The sequence below is a fragment of the Megalops cyprinoides genome, chromosome 24 (assembly GCF_013368585.1).
Source record: "Megalops cyprinoides isolate fMegCyp1 chromosome 24, fMegCyp1.pri, whole genome shotgun sequence".
In the NCBI taxonomy this organism is placed as follows: Eukaryota; Metazoa; Chordata; class Actinopteri; order Elopiformes; family Megalopidae; genus Megalops; species Megalops cyprinoides.
The window spans coordinates 4,235,116-4,256,054 of record NC_050606.1 but is presented as its reverse complement, the minus strand read 5'-3'; the positions used below and the strand labels follow the sequence as shown (position 1 = coordinate 4,256,054).

Sequence of the window (20,939 nt, the reverse complement as noted above, 5' to 3'; positions counted from 1 at the left end):
CAAGCAGGACCTGCATTTGTGTTAAATACGGATTGCCTTTTTATTAAATCTGTATTTTTTTAAATAAATATTTCAGGTTATTTTAGCAACTAACACAAATTAAAACACCAATCAAACACCTGGGATGGTAAGAAAAAAAGATGTCTGCTGCATAAATTAAAATGTTTGCTCTAAATGGAAAAAGTAAAGGCGGCATGTAGCATAGTGGTTAAGGAGCAGGACTTGTAACCGAAAGGTTGCTGGTTCAATCCTCGCTAGGACACTGCTGCTGTACCCTTGGGCAAGGTACTTAACCCACAGTTGCCTCAGTAAATATCCAGCTGTATAAATGGATAAAGAACTGTAACCTATGTAAGTCGCTTTGGATAAAAGCGTCTGCCAAATGAATAAATGTAAATATCTCGTTTGCTATCAGAATTGAATGGTCTACAAATGCATTTAAATCTTTAAAAAAAACTATTTTTTGCACATCGCTTAAAAATGAGTAATATGCGTGTTTGTCAGTTTATTCTCTGCTCTTAAAGGTGCCTCATTCTGGTGTGAAAGAATATATTTTAATAGACGAATAGAGACAGTTAGCACACCCAGTTCTGAAATATGTGTTGACATCCACGGACCGGCCTGTCTGTCACTGGAGCGGCGGGTGTCTCCGCACCGGTTGTCAGTTCCGACGGTGATAAAGCGAAGGTCTCCGGCAGGGGGGCCGTTGGAGGAGTGCGACCCGTGTGCTACTATGCAAATAAAATTGATAAACACGTTGAGCATTGTACCAGGAAGTTGAAATGAAAAAAAGTCCCAACCAGCTCTCAGTCAAGTTCCCCATTCTCTGCGGTACATGTTTCGGGAAAGGTTGCGCCAAAGATTTGAAAGACTTTATTAAGAAAAAGTAGAAAGTACGGAGGTGAAAATACCGTATTCGATGCGCGAAAGTCTGGACGGCTAATACTGGACAGGTAAGAAAGTTTAACTGCATTCTTGTTTGAATGATTCTATTTTCCTGCTTTTGGCAAAAATTTTTGTGTTTTCCTTTCATGTACATTCATAAAAAAAAAACTCGTTCATTCAGTGGACTGCGAATTCAAATATTTGTGTCAGTTGCTGTGGCTGTCCGTTACTGCTCTGCTCTGACAACGTGTATTTAAACGGCGTATTGGGCGTATGCATTGTGGCACTGGTGTAAAATATGGTAGTAATAATACCATTCTGTCGGATTTTTTCAGTTTTTCGTGGCGTTTGAGGGATATCAAAAAGTTGTAATGCGTATTAAAAGACTCATTTGTTGCAAAATTTACCATCAATCCGGACAAGGTTGCCAGGCACTGTGATTCCACTGTTACTTTAATAGGTGTAGTGCGACAAACTGGCGGTCTCGGGGAACTTGGGAGTAAATTTAATTTACGGCTTTAACGGCGGGATTTCCCACAGAAAGTAATACTTTGAGTGATTTGTGGACAAAGTAAGTCTTTCTGTAACTCGTTGACGTGCGAAACGTTATATACGCCAGTGAAGCAGGCGTCACCTGGATCTTAATTCACCCAAGACTGATGGATGTCAAGGGGGATTGAGGGTATACCTGCGCAGCAGTGGTGTTCACGGGTTCTGTGATGGCAACACACAGGTGGAACACTTTCATATTAAGTGTGGCATGGGCTGTTGCTACCCTTTTCTGTGTTAAATTGCACTGGCCCAAATATCTAATGACGCATTCACACTCACAGCACCCTTGCCTGGAGGTGTATTGGCAGTTAACTCATTTGATCGCAATGCGGAGAGGCCACTAATCCGTGACCTGGTAGATTTTGATATTTACTTGGAAAAGTTACCGGGAATCGCCTTGTTTCTTTGCTTTATGTAAAACATTTACTAAATCGTTTCACTTGTTTATGCGTATTAATTTCCTTGAACTGATACACGCTCTGTGCAGTAATTAGGGGTAAATTTCAGAACGTGCGTGCGCTCTTTGCGCTAATTCGGGGTGGATTTTGTCAATCCTCGTTCTATGGGATTCATTTTTAAATGCGAAATGCCAAGGCCATGCAGCCTATGTTTCGAAACGTAACAGGCTGACTTGTATATTTCTGCAAATTTTACCACACTGCACTACCAAATACTGTAGTTAGTGGATGTTCACAGGCACACTCATCCAATAAAAATAAAATAAAATAAACGTTGTGCAGTAGGTCTCGCGGTGTTGATGCCCTGCGGATCATTTTTTCAGCCCGTCTGAATCAGAGACAAAACGGACGTGCGATTTCAGTTGTTTCAGACACATTTGGAGCCACTGAACTTCCTCTCATTGATGAAATCCAACCAGTAAAACACAATAGCTTTGTGTGTTAGCTAATGCTGCCAGACTCAACAGCAGTGGCTCCCAAACAGACGTTCCTAGTTCCCCAGTTTGTATCTGGCATGTCTCCCACGTACTGTACTTTTGTGTAGTGGAGGATATTTAATGTTTTACTCCTTGGCTGGAGGAGGAAGAGGGAAGCGACCTTTTGTACACTGCTCATCACAGAAGCCCGACCAGAACTCTCTGCTGGACTCCTGGCAGGAATCTGTTACTACAGAGGGTTCCCCTGTGAGTCCGCTGCCCTACCATGTTTTTAAAAGCCTGCATACAGCTGGAATGGGTTTACCAGGGCTAGGTTTAACAGAGATCGGGTTTGGAATCTGGGTTCAACAGAATCAGAGTTTAGAGATTGGTTTGAACAGAGCTGGAGTCTGGGTTTAACCGAGCTGGAGTCTGAAGTCTGGGCTTGGAAACCGCATTCTTTGCTTATGACATTCCTCTCAGAAGCAGGTGTAGCGGACCTGAATGTAAATTTTATTGCGTATACATGTGCATATCTGTTTCCGTTCTCATACAGTAGTGTGCCTGGTAATACAACTGACACTTGCAACCACTGCTTGAGCAAATTAACATGAGTAAGTCAAGCACATGAATGCAACTGGCAGTGGGTGCAGTGCTTTGCAACGTATGGCAAAATGTGGATTCAATTCTTTCTTAACCTGAAAATTTCCCCCTAACTGTATTGTGCAAACTGTGACGAAGTACTGATTTTCCTTAGTGAAATGGCTGGTTTACTCACTTTGCACTCAAGATATACATCTGCTTCCATTGTTAAGGGATGAATGGAGCTGTCAGTCAGGAGGAAAGGGGGTTGAATGAGGGTCTGTGGGGCTGATAATGAGCTTGTTCTACGCGGTGCGTCTGCTGAAAGTAGAATTGCCCAACGTTTCCTCCAAGGTCTGCGTCTGAGGAAATGACGCCCAGATGGTGAGTGTGCAGACTTTCCTGGGGAAAGGAGTGACGTTTAGTCTGCATTCAGTAAAGGCTGACCAGATTTTATTGCGTCAGTGCGGGCCCTTTTTGTATAAAGTTAGTCTCAAACGGCTCGGCGCATTTTAGTTAATATCTGAAATTAGCTCAAACATTCATACTGTTGTCCAAATGATACATTTCACACTCATGCCAGAGCCAAGCTACAGTGTGAATCACAATTTCTGAAGCTGCAGAAGGTGTGGTCATCAGGAAGTCATTGTAACTCTCCTGCGATAGTTCTGAACAGCTCACAGGGGCTTTCCTGATGGACTCACCTCCGAGGCAAGAGGCCAGTAATGATTTCTGAGGACAAGGTCTGCAGAGGCTGCATTTTGGTCAGTGTGTCATAAGCCAGCCGTAAGTAATAATGACTGAAATCTGAGCCCCACTAACATTAAATGGAGGTTCCTGGCGATGTGTCCACACTGGCCATTCATTGTGTGCCAGCAGCCGTGCCTGTATAGGAGACAGGCTGCATATCGCTGCTTGGAGGTATGCAAGAACAGGAATCTTTCATCTGAAATTGGGAGGGATCCAAGAATAATGAAGGGCTGAAAAGAGAGATAAGCCTCGCAGTGCTGGTGTCGGTGAATTTCACCCATCGGAGTGTAAGGCGTCTGTTTTCACCGGCAGTTTCATCACAGAATCGAGAAAGATCGACACCTCTTAGTGCTTGCGATCTTTTAAATGCATTCCAAACATGAATGGGGTCTTCTACAGGGGTGGCAGTGTAGCATAGTGGTAAGCGGCAGAGCTTGTAACTGAAAGGTTGCTGGTTTGATTCCCTGCTGGGGCACTGCTGCTGTACCCTTCGGCGAGGCACATAGCCCAGAATCGCCTCAGTAAATATACAGCTGTATAAATGGGTAACATTTAAAAATTGTAACCTGCGTAAGTCGTTCTGGATAAGACCATCTGCTAAATGCCAACAATGTAATGCCTTACTGCAAGCATTTACAGTTCTCATAGAGCATTGGAGAGAGTGCGTACGTCTAAGGCAGCGTTTCCCAAACCTCTCCTGGAGGACCACTTGTCCTGCATGTTTTAGATCTCTCCCTGCTCCAACACAACTGATTCAAATGATCAACTCGTTATGAACTCCTGAAGCTGCTTAATAACAAACTGCTCATTTAAATCAGCTGTGTTGGAGCAGGGAGAGATCTAAAACACGAAGGACGAGGGGTCCTCCAGGAGAGGTTTGGGAAACGCTGATCTAAGGGAACGGCAATACCAGAAAACCCCAGGTCCAGTCGGGAGAAAAAACTGCAAAATGATTCCCTGGCTCCAGCCAAAGGCAGTCAAATGACAGTCCCTGAAAACCTGCAGCAGAACAGATATACATAAAGCTATGCAAATGAATGTATTGATTCCTGCTGGTAGATGGTGGAAGAGGCAGTAGAGTGTCAGTAATGAGCATGAGTGGGTTGCAGTGGGGAGGGGGTAGGGGGGCCTGAAACATTGTTCCTGCAGCCAGAGACAGGCCCATTTATGAGGCCCTCTGATGCAGTGAGCCGGCTTTGGTGCACATGCTGAAATTGAAATTGCGCTACTGTAGCTGTATGTCACTCACTAAGGGCCGGTCAACTTATGTTAGTAAGTTCTGACGTACAAAGGCCCAACCCACAACCCCCCAGCCCCCAAACTTTGCGGGGGGGGGGGGGGGGGGGGGTGGTCCGGGGGTGTTACACCATGGGTGGGTTGGAGCGCTTTGCTCTGTCATCTTCCCGTTTTTCTGACAGCTCTGATTACGCCGGAGCTCCATGCGAGAGGAAGTGGACTGAGCCGTACAGGAAGAGCCCGGGTCCGCCAAACCCCGGCGGTGCACTCAGAGCAGCTTTCTGAGGAAGCGCTCGGCCCCTCGGCGGCTGGCTGACTCATTACCCTCATGGCTCAGCCCGAATGCTGCTCCACTTCCTCGTTGGCTGTGCACGTGTGTGTTTACCGCCACGGTTCCGTCCCGTTAATAATTGAAGACCCCTCGCAGGAATGTCTGTCAATGAGTAAACACAATGAGGAAGACTTTTAGCCTGGATATGAAGATATGGGGCTGTTGCTGTGTAATTCTGGATTGTCTGGAGAATCATTAGCAGCTGCAGAAACAGTAGGAATGCTAATATAAACAAACATGCATGCACAGATCCTTGCATGCACCTGTATACATATGCACCTGCATGTCAAGAGGAAAGCTAATACTGATAGTAGAAAGGTACTAATGATGACATATGAAATAATAATGGAATACAGCTGACTCCATGTTCTGTCAGAAAACTGTATTGAATACAGTGCATGTATTTATACTGTCGCACTGGGTTTAATAAATAGTGCTTTCAGCTGTGTTTCCATACATGTGTTTATTTAGGTACTTTTTGCATTTTTTTTGTTTTCAGCCTCTGGTTGACATGTATCTCTGGTGCGAACTTCAGTTACTTTGTTTCCACCCTGACAGTTAAAAATGGGTTGTCGAAAATCCACACTGAGGGATAGCCACAATGGCGGAGGACTCAACGCGAAGACCGGGCAGGCCGTATGCGCCGAGCAGACCTACGTCAGGGACCCCACCTCTGGCAAGCCGCAGGCCAGAGTGAGTGACCTATCAGAGAGAGACCTGCACGCACTCTCTCTCTCTCTCTCTCTCTCTCTCTCTGTCTCTGTCTCTCACTACAGATGGACCTGGATTTGGGCCATGTTAAACAATGTCCTGATTAGTATTTTAAGTGCTTTTCAAACATGTTGCATTTGAATGACGAGAGAGTATATAAACACTTTTCTGATAAATGCTATAAATCAATATGTTCCTGCACACACACACACACACACACACACACAACACACACAGGCATGCAACAGGCCTGATACTCCTTTAAAGCACTGGAGTACTGGATCTGGATTATCTCTTATTGTGGTTGGTTGTTTTCATTGTTTTTGGGTATGTCTCATGTTTCCAAAAGCGGCATTCCACCTGGGAATTGGAACATGCAATCTTCTTCTTGCATGTCTTGCTGTCTGCTACAGCATGCGGCCTAACATCACATGACATTAATCATATGACATCACGCGTCTCTCATTTCAGAATACATCTGGGCAAGATGGCCTCCTTCTGCCGGGCCAGATCTTTCAGAAAATGGAGGGTCAGTGCTTGCGTTATGCTGCCTATTTACCCTCACCGCAGTGACATCACCACCTCTCACTTATGTACTGTATGTTCCTTCTGGCCTGCCTTACAGAGCAGAGTGAGACAGGGAAGATCGTCATCGCGCTGTACCCCTACGAGGCCATCCACGGAGACGATTTAGGGTTTAAGAAAGGAGAAAAACTCAAGGTTCTCGAGGAGTAAGTATTCGGCTTCATTTTTTTAACCCTGTTCTCAGAAAACCAGTGCCTCTTGTTTCATACACTTGTGCATAGCCAACATGTTTCTGCGAGTATATATGCGCAAACAGTGCCGTGCATCAGGGTGATGAATTACTCATATCTCTGTGGATAATTCACATTTGACATGCAGTGCAATATCGTTTGTACTACAAACCCTTATAATGCCCTTCGAACACGTAAGCTCATCAGAGCAGCAGGACCCAGTGAGCTGACAGAACTACATAAGTGTTCACCTCCTGTAAGAAGCTCTTTTGAAGTTCCTTTGGGGACGGCAGTATTGTGCCACATGCTTCGCCTCGTTTTATTTGGGTGCCGTTCTGCAGGCGAGGGGAGTGGTGGAGGGCGAAGTCTCTGTCCACCAGGAAAGAGGGTTTCATTCCCTCCAACTACGTCGCTGAGGCCAACACAATGGAGACCGAGGAGTGAGTAGACTACATTCACCGAGTCACACTACATTTACTCGACATTTAGGTTTATAACATGTCTACTGTAGATTCGCATTACAGTCATCTAACAATTACAGTATATTTCTATTGCATTTATTTATAGTTACAGTAGATTCACAACCCCTGACATTTAAGGTAGATATATAACACATTTACAGTAGTTTTATATTGAATTTGTATTTACAGTATTTATAATTTATTTATAATGTGTTTATTGTACGTGTATGGTAGATCTGCAATGCATTTGCTGTATGTTTTCAGAACATTTGCATCACATATAATATAATCGCCTCCCTGTTTTCCCGGACGGTTACATAAATCAAACACTGAAAGGTACGATCAGAATAATCAGATTCCACATGGCGCTGAAGTGTTTATGTGCACATTAATCTGCCGCCCGTATCCGCACGGATGAAGAGTCGTTTCCTTTCTCTGCTTTTGGCTCTGCTGCCATGTGCTGATTGTGTGAAACCTGTTGCGTAGGTGGTTCTTTAAGGACATCACCAGGAAGGACGCAGAGAGGCAGCTTCTGGCCCCCGCGAATAAAGCGGGGTCCTACCTCATCCGGGAGAGCGAGACGTCCAAAGGTGCGAGCGCCCCGACGGCCTCACGTTCTCTAACACTCAGAGCAGAGGAAGTGCAATTAGAACTGAAATTAACAAGTCAACCGCGGCTGTTAAATGAGAAGGAGCTGCACCTATCTACTGTTACACTTTTACGCTTGATGGTATTCCTCATCCTGTGTGTGTGTGTGTGTGTGTGTGTGTGTGCGTGTGTGTGCGTGTGTGTGTTTATATGTGTGTGTGCATGCATGTGTGTGTGTGTGTGCATGTGTGTGTTTATATGTGTGTGTGTGTGTGTGTGTGTGTGCGCATACGTGTGTGTGTGTGCATGTGTGTGTTTATATGTGTGTGTGTGTGTGTGCATGTGTGTGTGTGTGTGCGCATACGTGTGTGTGTGCATATATGTGTGTGTGTGTGTGTGTGTGCGCGTGTGTGTGTGTGTGTGTGCGTGCATACGTGTGTGTGTGTGTGCATGTGTGTGTTTATATGTGTGTGTGTGTGCATGTGTGTGTTTATATGTGTGTGTGTGTGTTTATGTGTGTGTGTGTGTGTGTGTACGCGCATTTGTCTTTCTTCAGGAAGCTACTCGCTGTCAATCAGAGATGTCGACGCCCAGGGAACGGAGATGGTCAAGCATTATAAGATCCGCATGCTGGACAACGGAGGGTACTACATATCTCCCAAAATCACCTTCCCCGACATCGGCAGCATGATCAAGCACTACCACAGTGAGTGTGTGCACACCTTTCCCTCTGTCACTCTGTGGCAAAACCTTCCCCCGTTTAATCACCCATTTCTCTCTCCCTCTAAATAGCAGACCATAACTCCGAGATATGACACGCTCATGCGTGGTTCTGGAACTTGAAGGATAATAGAATCCCTCAATTAAATTTTAAGATACTGTAGGTTATCTATCGCAAAACAAAATATTTGACTGTTTTCTTTTGTTTGGTTTTTTTTTCAGTGCTCTCATGTACAGAGCATGCGTAACACATGCAAATCTCAGTTGCACAGCAGTGCCCTTTTTAATAAAAAAAAAAAAAAAGACATGAAATTTTTCATATTTTTTATTTCTGCATTAATAAAACATGCACAATTACATCTACATAGCAAATCTGTGTGAAATAAAATGCAAATAGCAAAACCCACAGCCGTTTTTTTTTATTCTTCCATAAAGCACTGGGGTGAGGGGAGGTGGAGAGAGGATAAAGGGGAGATGGAGTTCAGCGGGTTTATTTCAGACTGAATTTCAGCAGATGAATATGAAAGAAAGCTTCTGTCGCTTGTCTTTCGAGTTTGATTCAAATATGAGCTGAATCATCACACTGGGCTTTCATCTGGAGATGAGCACTGTCTACATTTATCCTCCCTCTTGTGTGCAGTCTTATATGGTACAAGTTATGATGCTGTTTAGACAGCAGTCATGCTAAGATGTTAAGCTGTGAGACAAACCCTCAAGTGCCAGACTGTGATTTATCATGAAGGAGACTGACAGCCAAAAAGCTTAATATTTATCTCACCAGGGGTGCCCCCCCCGCCACAACTCACCTCACAGTTTGTGAAATTGTGCTTGAAAGGGTGTTTAATAAATGGCTCTATCAAATGGTTTTAAAATTATTGCTGGCGGGTTGCGGTGGATAGCTCAATTGGTAGAGGGTTGCTGGGGAAACCACTGGTTCTGTGCGAGGTGAAACCTTTCGTTCTTTCGACGTGCAGAACAAGCGGACGGGCTGTGCAGAAAGCTGGAGAAGCCATGTGAGAAACCCAAGGCCCAGAAACCGTGGGACAAAGACGCCTGGGAGATCTCCAAGGAGTCCATCAAGATGGTGAAGAAGCTGGGAGCCGGTCAGTTCGGAGAGGTGTGGATGGGTGAGTCACAGTCTGACGCAGCGAAAAACGCTGGATGTAAAATAATGCACACCTGCATCTCGCTTTCGGATTTCACACTCCGCATGCAGCTTGACTCTGTAGAAAGCTATTAGAAGCATGACTAAGGGATGTCCGACAAGGGTAAAAACATGAGTGGTCTGAATATCTGCATTTTTAAGTCTTCTTCATGGAAATTTTTCGGACGCACGCAAAAAGGCAACACCGACATTGTCTCCAGGCTTAGCCTGGATGTCAGTTCAAAACACGTCCGAAAGAGAAATACTTAAACCCCCTTCCTGTGACTAAAATGACCTTTCATATCTCGGTCAGACGGCTCTCGTCGTGAGACAGCGTGTCTGTTTGCCACTCAGAAAGTGAGGTCCTCCGGTGAAGCCGCACAACTTGCCTTTTGTTGCGGCCCGAGCATTTGATGGATAAAGTCACTGAGACCGTGTAGTCAAATGACCACGCTTCCGGAAGCTCGCCTTCCTGCGAATTTTAAGGCCTGCTGTTCAGCCTGGCTTTAGTGTGACAGGGGGGCTTGTTCTTATCAGCACCAATGGAGGAGGAAACACTTTGGGACCTTGCAGAGAATTTGCATGGGCTATATAATTATTCATGCCGTCTCCCTCTCATTGGTCAAGAGTACCAGGAAGTGATTGGCTATGCAAATGTCCAGTCTGTGTCGGGTTCTGTGTTTGTGACACTTCCTCCTGAGTTAGCTGGCCCTCGGACACTGCAGCTCGGAGAGGAGCTCCCCCCCCCCCCCCCCCCCCCCCCCGTGGGACTGGAGCTGACCAGCGAGAACCAGTGGACAGCGTGCCGCCTTCCATCGCCTGTACTTCCTGTCTCTGAGGTTTCTCTTCCTCTTTGCAGGAAATGCACTTTAAAAACACTGAGGCCGTCAGAGAGAGAGGCAGCTGTCAAATCTCAGCATTCAAAGTTACGCCGCTGTTCTGCGATTCAGCGTCCACACGGAGAGTGTGAACTTCGTTTGGCTGTTCGACGCTGAAGTTCTGCTTCCGGAACTTTTGAAAGGTTAAATCCGTGATGAACTAGCACTTTACTCAGTATCTTAACTGACCTCCTGTAATACTTCTCAGTACCCACTCTCAGCATAGTAATGCAGTTATTTGGAAGTCGCTCTGGGTAAATGAGGTAATGTAATGTAATGTAATGTAATGGACTGAGGCACTAGGCCACTGAGCTTCAGTACCGCAAGGTGTAGAGGCACTATCACTGGTGTCTCAGACAAATACCCAATCTGGCTCTTTCAAACTGGGCATCCATTCATCTCCCAGAGTAACTGGCTAAATAAATCCTTCCTCTCCGCTTCAACTGATGTGTGATGAGGGTTCTGGTTCAAAATGGCCGCAGTGGATCACCCGGGTGGAGGCTACTAATTGGGGAGTCGGCCTCTGTAAAATGCTACAGAAACGAAAGGCTTCGGTATCAGCAGTAGCTGGAATAGCAGCAGGATGTGACAGAGTGCAAAGATGCTATTCTCTGGTGTCTATTTTAGACCAGTTAATACGCTACCACGCCTTGGCTGTGTCTGACACTGTAGGAGCTGTGTCAATAAGAGGAAGTGTGTGTGTGTGTGTAGGTGTGTGTAGGTGTGTGTGTGTGTGTGTGTGTGTGTGTGTGTGTGTGTGTGTGTGTGTGTGGGGGGTGTGTGTAGGTGAGGGTGTGGGTGTGTGAGTGGGTGGGTGGGGGTGTGTGGGTGTGTGTGTGTGGGGGGGGGGGGGGGGGACTGAGGTGTGAATGGACAGGAAGAGTCATTCACAGCCACAACTGGCATCCCATTTTAATATTTCAATCCTTCTAATGTGGAAACTTTCATGCACCAGACACATTTGATAAATGCAACCCGTGAAGTTTATACCAATGTGTCATATTGACCATCTAAATGCAGTGGTCTAACACAGGCTCATCGACCCACTGCAGGCTAACTGGGGCCAGAACAGCTGTGGTGTTTTTACCGCACACAAGCCCAGGTGCAGACAGTACAGTGAGCAGCAAGCAAACTGAGGAAGTCTTTTTAAAGAGCCAGAGATGTGACCTTGTAATGCCCAGTCAGAATGTACACAGTTAGTTTTAAGAGCACTCGCCACAGGGCTGTGTGACAATGGTCCACAAGAATGGACAAGAACGAATGCCATACCTTTTTACATGGGTGTTTCACACGGGTAGAGAATTCTCTCCGACTTACTCCACCACCAACCTTCATCCCCCCAAAACAAACAAAAATAACAAAGGATATGAAGCACAGCACAGAATGAGCCAACGGTTGAATGTCATGTCTTATAATAAAAGGCGTGAAACATTTATTTGGGATTTATTGAGATATTTTACATTCAAGCTTTGTTTAAATGCCCTGCTAAGATGAAAGCAGGCACTTTTTGACATGGACACTGTTACCTGTTGATGGCATGAAGGACGTTATGGAGACCGTAGCCATGTACTGCTACTTGGTGTGATCTTGGACGCCGAGAGTTTAAGGAAAGGGTATGTGTCCATTTATGTGTTAGATAACGGCTAGCATGACCTCACGTAGAGCAGAACTGACAGCCGTCTGGTGTAATATGGGCAATCCACGGCTTGGTACGCCGGAATGACCTAGGTGGCTGCTGTCATCTTTACAGTAGCAGGTAGGGAGAAAAGACGGAGGGAAAGCGTTTGAAAACTGACGTGAGCAAATGGCAGCTGTAAGCGGTTTCTCTCGTTCCGCTCTTGATTCTGTAATGGTCGTCTGTGACCTTGTTTAGTTTTGTTTTCTCTGCCTCTCCCTCTTCCTCCTTGTGGCCATGAGGCATTTCAGCCAAAACCATATTTATATTTTTCAGGGCTGTCTGTCTCTTAGTGTTCGACCAATAATTTTTTTTTTTGCTATGAATATTTTCATTGCACTGAAGGCAAAATTAAAAGACCATGTGACATGCCATGCAAAACAGTAAATCTATGGTGTTTTCTTGTAAGTTTCACATTCTTGCAGTTGGACTGCTGATTGTATTTTCTGTCTTTTTTTAAAATGCTTTGTCAATGACCAGTTAACGCTGTTACTTAAATTTGTGTGTTCATCAGCAGATGCCTTTCTGACGTCTCTTACAGTTTCCTCTTATTTTTAATCAAGCACTGTCAAATACCCAGGAAAGACACTTGGCAGGTGGCATCAGGGTGAAAATAGGGCAGAAATGACCACTGTGCTGTGTCCCAGATTCACCCTGAATATTCACAACCACACCCTGGGTAATAGGATCCCAACCAATCATTTTTCTATTTTGGGGAAAAAAAAATGTGAGAGCTGTCAGTACAAAATGCAGCCCTGACACTGACATCATTCATGCCATCTACACTGACATCGCAGCTGCAAAAACCGCTAAAGCACCTGCTCTGCTGATCCTGATGCGTTTTTTTTTTTGCGTCATCAAAATCAGGCCCAAACGCGCTCTGTTTCTTTGTGCATCACCGTAAAAAACATTTCGGTGTAGCCCTGTGCCGAGCCGTTGGCTCAACGCCACGCGTTTCAGCACGGGCCTCTTGTTTTGGCGTTCTTGCACATGTGGGATAGGTTTAAGCGTTTGATCCGGGGGGGAAACTGCGCAAGCAGAGACAGTGTTAAACTGGAGGATGCTCTTCTGCACTGAAGCCTCTCAAACAGCCGTTTGCTTCCACCACATCGTGCCTCGCATTAGTGCACAGAAGGAGCCTCTGCCACAGGGCTTGCTGACAGCTTCCTGTTTGTGCTCTGTGGTCAGTAAGGGCTGTAAATGTCATCCTAGCAGACCTCACTTAGACACACCAGTGACTTTGAACGTTCAGAGGCGCTGGCAGTTGGTGCGTGGCGAAGATCAGCTGGACGTTGCACCTCTCTCGCCTGGTTGCGCGAAAAAAAAAAAAACGCCAGCCTAATCACCTTTATCTTCTGAAGTGCACTCATGAAATTGGTGCAATTTTAAAGGCATTAGCTCATCTTTAAAGAGTGCCTACGTCAGGTCTGTTCCACAATGAAAAACAGTAGTTTCCCTCACAATGATCGTGTATTGTGCGTCGCTAACCAGAACTTGAAATTACGTTTTCTGTTAAACAGAAAAGTCAGTAAGGATTTGAATAACAAACCCCAGGGAGTGTCCAGCTGCACACACCGAGCATGCACCTTGCACATGGGCCCATAGTCTCCAAACTGCTGATCAGAGTAACGCTTGCAGTTTAAGGACTCAGTGGTTTTAGCTCATAGAATGTAGCCTTTTTAGGAGCTGACTCAAAAGAACTGACTCATTTCTAACCCTCACCTTATTCCTCACCTATTCTGCAATTTATCTTATAGCACTTATCGGTTCACCTTTCTGTCTGCATTGTCTCGCTTTATCCCTTACAGCTCCCTTAGCACTTCGCGCCTACTACAAGGCCTCCTTTCATACTGCTTGAATGTATTTCTGGTATTGTAAGTCGCTTTGGATAAAAGCGTCTGCTAAATGAATAAATGTAAATGTAAATAAATGTAAGAAGAAAGAGGACTATCTATGTGCAGTGTGTTGGGGAAGTGCAATGACCATAGCAACAGTAACTAACATTCTAAAGTTCCAAAGGAAGTTTTCCTTTTTGTGCTAGATGTTCACAGCATCTCTCCTCCTCTCGGGGAGGGAAGGATTCATTTTATCGGGGGGGTGGGGGTGCACTGGACTCCAAGCCAAAGACCGGTGCGTCGAAACCCCCATCGAAAACAAGGCTTAAACCTCATATTGTATTAAAATTCATAACCTCTGAATTTACCTTGAGGTGACATATTGAAGCCAAAGCTCAAAGCCAGCTCAATGTAAAGTGCTGCGTTATCTGTCAGAGAACGTGACATGGCCCATTGCAAACCCGATAACTGCTTGGGAATGTCCAACCAAATACTTTCCTCAGGTTTTCTTTTCTCACGGGATTGCCCTTAGTGAGGGAGTGTACAGCAATTTTGAGTGTGTGTGTGTGATCCTCTTATTTTCCAGCCTACTATAACAACACCACCAAAGTGGCGGTGAAGACACTGAAGCCGGGGACGATGTCTGTGGAGGCCTTCCTGGAGGAGGCCAACCTGATGAAAACCCTGCAGCATGACCGCCTGGTCCGTCTCTACGCTGTGGTCACCAAGACCGAGCCCATCTACATCATCACTGAGTTCATGGCCAATGGTAATTACCCTCACCCTCTGATGCTGTGTATACCCACCTTCACCCTGTCATCCTGTGTATAACCACTCTCACCCTCTCATCCACTTTAAAAAAACCTTCACCCTCAAATCATGTTTATAACCACCCTTACCCTCTCATTCTGCTTATAACCACAAACACCTTCTCATCCTGTCTATAACCGCCTTCACCCTCTCATCCTGTATATAACCTCCTTCACCCAGTCATCCTCTCTCTCTCTCTCTCTCTCTCTCTCTCTGTCACATCTTCACCCAGCCTTCAGTGTCCATTATTTTCCAGCACTTCCTGTTTATCTTCTCTGTTTCCTGTTTTTGTTTTCCAGGAAGCTTGTTAGACTTTTTAAAAAGTGACGCTGGGAGCAGAGTGCAGCTGCCAAAACTCATAGATTTTTCAGCCCAGGTAAGAGATACTGCTAATTTCTTTCCTACCCGCCAACAATACGGATTCATTTTAGCAACTTGTTGCTCTGTTCAGTGAGGGAGAAATGTAGGTTTTTCCACTAGTAAGCTAGAAAGAGGAACTGATACTCTTATCACCCCCTGACACAAAAACCCAGACATTATTGCATTCGCAGCCTGGCAGAGAACACAGTTTGCCCTCAGGGCCCACTGTGAACGCTCACAGAACAACGTCAATCAAGTTCTTCCTTGGATTGTTCCATTACTGTTGATTCGTCTTTTATAAATGTTAATTATCCAATCCGTCATGAGAACAGCGCTGAACTAGCAATTTCCATGCATAACAGGCATTTCCCTAACCAGTATGCTGTGTTTCTACCTGGGGTAAAGGGCACACAGGGGGTATCTACAGACAGGACCCCCACGGATTGCAACTGATGCGTGGGTTTATATTGAACCAGAAATGGTGTCTGTGTGTATCATACCGAAATAACTACTGTTTTTTTTTCAATAAAAATTCTGCGTTCTAACGGCCAAAGCCGAGCGTGTGTGTTCACCAGGTGTTAAACCTTCAATGACTGCGTTGGCTCTCCCTCTGTCTGCAGATCGCAGAGGGGATGGCGTACATCGAGAAGAAGAACTACATCCACCGAGACCTGAGGGCCGCCAACGTCCTTGTGTCAGAGAGTCTGCTGTGTAAGATTGCTGACTTCGGCCTCGCCAGGGTCATCGAGGATGACCAATACACAGCCAGAGAGGGTAGGCATTTCCATGCACACACATCTGTTACACGCTGGTTATTTCGCACACACATCTGTTACACGCTGGTTATTTCGCACACCTATCTGTTACACGCTGGTTATTTCACACACACATCTGTTACATGCTGTGCGTTTCATGCACCAATCAGTTACATGCTATGAGTCATGCACACACAAGACTGTTCCATGCTGGTTGTTTCATACATGTGCCCGTTACATGTTGTGAGTCTTGTACACACATAACGGTTACATGCTGTATGTGTCATATACCTTTCTGTTACATGTTGTGAGTCTTGCACACACACAACCGTTACACGTTGAATGTTTCATAGGTGTGTATGCTACATGCTGCATGTCTCAAGCACAACCCTGTTACACGGTGTTTCTCCAATTAATACATTGATGTTGTTGTTAATCAGTTACATTTGAGTCCCGATTCTAACTGCAGCCCTCTTCATCCTTTGAATATAAAATGCATGCAAGCGACTCTAACTTGTCACATTTCAATAAAGTGCTGGTGTGGTGGTTAGACTGAAGCTGGGCATTACAGTTTGCTTCTCAGGCCAAGCTAAAAGAGGAATTGGTAAATTGAAAGAGTTGATAAGAGACATTTCTCATGCCACAGTCAACCCAGTGGTTCATCATAAATTCCTGAAACTGAACTGGTCACTAATGTCTTACTCTGGTACTAATTGCATTCAATTATTACATGCAAGTAACTGTAAGTAAGGCGAGACAAGTAAGTGAAATGAGTGTCTCTGTTGAATGTACTTTCCTGGCACGGCGCTGTGTGGTATAGGGTGTTTTTCTCAGTGGAATCTCTGTCGTAATGCTCGCAAAGCCTGCAGACCCAAAACACACACTCTCCTGGGAGGTGTGGGGCCTGGCAGAGGGAGCACACAGGGTGAGCTGCACCCACATCAACACGCAAAAGCGAAAACACAGATGTTCATGCAAATTCAGCCTGCGTTCTGGGTGTCGGCAGAAATGCGTCTGGGCAGCCGTAGCGCACAGAGACTGAGCAGGTGCCTAAAAGGCACCCTGCAACATCCCACACTTTTTGATCTTCAGTTCTCAACTAGCGGAGTTTCGGGATCGATTTCACCCCCTGAAGGGCCATTGAAGCTTAGAAACCTTTTTTTTTTTGGTTCGCAGGGGCCAAATTCCCCATCAAGTGGACCGCCCCGGAAGCGATCAACTACGGGTCGTTCACCATCAAGTCAGACATGTGGTCCTTCGGAATCCTGCTGTACGAGATCATTACGTATGGGAAAATCCCGTATCCAGGTAACACAGTCATGGCAACAGAGAATGTCAACTGACAGTGATCTCACTCTTTACCTAACGGATCCAACCTGGACATTTAAAAGAACCAGTGCATATGTAGAATGTATTTGATATATTATGTGTGGGAGCCAGTTATAAGGTGCAACAATATTGGATAGATGGGTTAAAGGACAGGGAAATGACTGTCCAAGACAGCACTTTATAGTGCATCACTGCCCTCTACTGGAGAAAGATGATAACTACAACTTATGTTTTTTTTTTTTCACAAAATTATGTGGTGTACTGCATAAAATTGCCTTCAGGGTAGATTTATATATAAATGAATATGAATCATATTTAAATCATGTGTTTAGTCCACAGATGTATCTCAGGATATTAAATATGAATTAATTGTTCATTAATGAACTGCAGTTCAGATGTGGTGCTGTGTCCATGCCAACTGTTTTTTTGTACACTTTTAAGGAAGCAGAAAAATTCAGTACAATTTATTCTCTTAATTAGAGAGTCTTATTTACACCTAACTCTACATATTGTGTGACCCTTTTCCTCTGCTCAGTTCTAACCAGTTTCTAGTTAAAGCCAATTGTGTTCATTTCTCTTTATCCACTAGGAATGAGTAATGGTGAGGTCATGACCTCTGTGCAGCGGGGTTACCGCATGCCCCGCCCAGAGACCTGCCCCGCGGAGCTCTACGAGATCATGAACAGCTGCTGGAAGAACAAACCGGACGACAGGCCCACCTTCGACTACATCCAGAGCGTTCTGGACGACTTCTACACCGCCACAGAGGGGCAGTACCAGCAGCAGCCATGAGGGGGAGACAGATCACCCATGCAGCAGGTTCAGCTCACCAGATCACGCCAGCTGGAAGGTAGAAAGTGGAATGACATCACACGGCACTTGGTTTGCTTATTTTAAAGCAAACGCAGCTTTAATTTTCTGTTTTCCCGCTTCAAATTGAAGTAAAACAACAATCTGAGATATATATTTTTAAACGATTCTAGTTACATTGTTAGTAATACGCCTGTTTTCAGAAGTCTGTTCCATATCCCCAGTAATGAGGGCGGAAAGCAGAGAGGCAAGCCGATGAATGTTTTCGCCCCAGGCCTTGTGCTTCTGGTCTTGTATGTGAGCACTTTACAAAAGTACCTATCCCTGTCCTAGGACCATGATGGATAGCACTATTGCACAAACACAGTGGAGGTGTTGGCTTGGTTTCCCAAGTCAGATCCTTTGTGAATATCACCATCTGCAAATCCGTGAAGGGGGCCGTGCCCAGAACGAGCATTGTGCATGTCAGGGTATTCTGATTAACTTAATTGAAAGCATCTTACTAGACTGAATGGGCAGTCTAGAGTATAAGCAAGACATTGAGCGTGGTGTCAACAGTGGTGTATTTTTAAAAAAAAAAAACACCTTAAAATATACTTGGACTGAGGAGGAGGTAGGATGGTCAGGAGGTAGGCATGCTAATATACTTTTTTACTACTGTATAAAGCATTTATTTGCCTTTTCTTCAGTGCATTGAGTGGAGACACCTGGTCTGCCAGTTTCATTCCAAAAATGTCATTACATGTGCCTTAGACATAATGCTTTGGATAGCACCTTCTCACCACTGCCTGTGAAGCCTTATTCCTACTAATATTCTTATGGAGATTTTGTAAATGTTCTCTTATTTTTCCATATAAATTGTATATAAAATGTTATCCTTAACCAATTACAAAACGTATGAGTTTGTATAATATAATTGTGACAGTTAATGTAGCATGTGCATTTTAAATAAATAAGCCTCAAGTTCTCAATAGAAGGAGTATTTCCCTAAATTGAGATGCACTTGCAATAAATACTATGTAGTCATCAGGATATAAGGAGATAACTGGGGGTGCATCTGTCTGGGGGTGCAAAGGATAACTTCTGAATACACAATAATCTGGAGGCACTAACACTGCTGTTAGTGTGAATTTCAAAAACCTTTCAGAAGCACTCTGCTGTCAGGGTGAATTTCAGTAAAATTTCAGTAACATACTGCTGTCAGAGAATTTCAAGAACAAGCAGCCATCACAGAGCATTTCAGAAATACAGTACTACCAAAGAGTGCCAGTGACACCAAGCTGTCACAGATATGTTCAGGAGAGTGCAAGCTACTGTATCACAGAGAACAACTATCATAGTATACTTGGCTTTTGTCAGAGTACACAGATTAACTTGTGGTAGGGTTTGAACAGTGTTATGCTCACACTCACTGGCCTGGGAGTGTTGATAGTCTGGTCTGACACTGTTGCTCATTTAAATTGAATGGATACACTTACGTTCTATTATGTTGGAAGTCAGTCTGGGTAAGAGCGTCTGCTAAATGCATGTAATGTAATGTAATGTAATGTAATGCATCATAAGTAACACACAAGCCAGCTGATCAGGAAGGGAAGCAGGTGATTCTGTGCCTCAGTTAGTGCACAGACCATCCCTTTGACATTGAGGTTCTTTTTCTTCACCCCAGAGATCAGATCAGTTCACACAGTGGGGTGTACACCGTGTATGGGGAGAGCAGGGGTTTAGTCCTTCAGTGTGAACCATATAATTGAGACTCAACACATTTCACATGCCTCGGAAAATCTTACAAAGGAATCCCAGATAATCATTTAGTAATAATCATCGTCAAAGCCATGTTGCAATTATGTTGCACGTGCAGCACATTTAAATTTAGCCAAAAATGTTATTATTCAAAACAGCTTTCAAAAGTAAGAGTACAAAGTGCATTTAATGCATGCCCGTGTATGCGAAACAGCCGTCAGGGAGGCGCTGCTGCTGGTCCCTTAGGCATGGTAATTAAGTCAAGTGTGCACTTTTATTTCACACCAGCAGGGGTCACTATTGTAACGTTTTTCCACTCCACCCTGCACAGAGGTGTTGTTGATCGTGATATGCCTCATTTCTTATCTGATAAAAGAATGTTTAGCTTGGTATACCTCACATAGATAGCACTAGATAATAGGGTGTATATATTTTTTCATTTTAAAAGGCTCATAATTCTGGATTTACAACCCACTGCCTTTTAATTATAATGAATGAATAGGTTATTCAGAAATGCAAAATAGCAACTTGTAATTTAATTTTGATTTTTTTCCAGTTCAGACAAAACATACATGCACACATACAATACACGATTATACTACATAACTATTCACTGTTTGATGTTCTTTTCTTCATAAAAAATGGTCATTTTTATAGATACTGTGATTACTGACTAAACATTTTCAATGACTAACAACTCAATGGTGTGATGAACCTGCATTTGCTTAACTGCTGTGCTCTTACACCCAGTGCAAAACCAAAAGCACCAACCACCACCCTTCGAGATTCAAAACCAAGTGAATCATTGTCACATTATGAAGCAATGCTTCACTCTGCAAATACTTCAGTCACTTCCAGTCTGAAAGGGATCTGTTACTTCTAAAACTTGGGAGGCTATGCTTATCAGGACAGACAATGCCGAAACAAACAGGACATCTTTGGTGAAGCCCTTGTTCCACACACCCTTTAAAAATCTGTGAAAACTTAATGAAATTAGGTGTTTAAATATTTAGTCTCATTTTTCTGTGCCTGAAAAGGTGTGTGTGTGATTGTTGACACAAAAAGATTTTTAAGGACAAGACTGTCCCAATGTTAAACGTAACCTTTAACAGGGGCTATGGAAGACTTTCCAGTACCATGTTTGAGGAGTGTTTTCCA

General features: G+C 44.4%; 1 protein-coding gene across 1 annotated transcript; it reads left to right on the top strand.

Moving 5' to 3' along the window:
* The first annotated feature begins 826 nt into the window (after positions 1-826).
* lyn (LYN proto-oncogene, Src family tyrosine kinase) lies at positions 827-18,537 on the top strand. The gene is made up of 13 exons (XM_036518600.1): positions 827-953; positions 5,769-5,903; positions 6,393-6,450; positions 6,547-6,652; positions 7,018-7,116; positions 7,624-7,727; positions 8,282-8,431; positions 9,420-9,572; positions 14,564-14,746; positions 15,087-15,163; positions 15,768-15,921; positions 17,079-17,210; positions 17,821-18,537. Exons 2-13 carry the CDS (start codon positions 5,775-5,777, stop codon positions 18,021-18,023), a joined length of 1,548 nt encoding a protein of 515 aa, XP_036374493.1. The 5' UTR covers positions 827-953; positions 5,769-5,774; the 3' UTR covers positions 18,024-18,537.
* Positions 18,538-20,939: the final 2,402 nt, after the last annotated feature.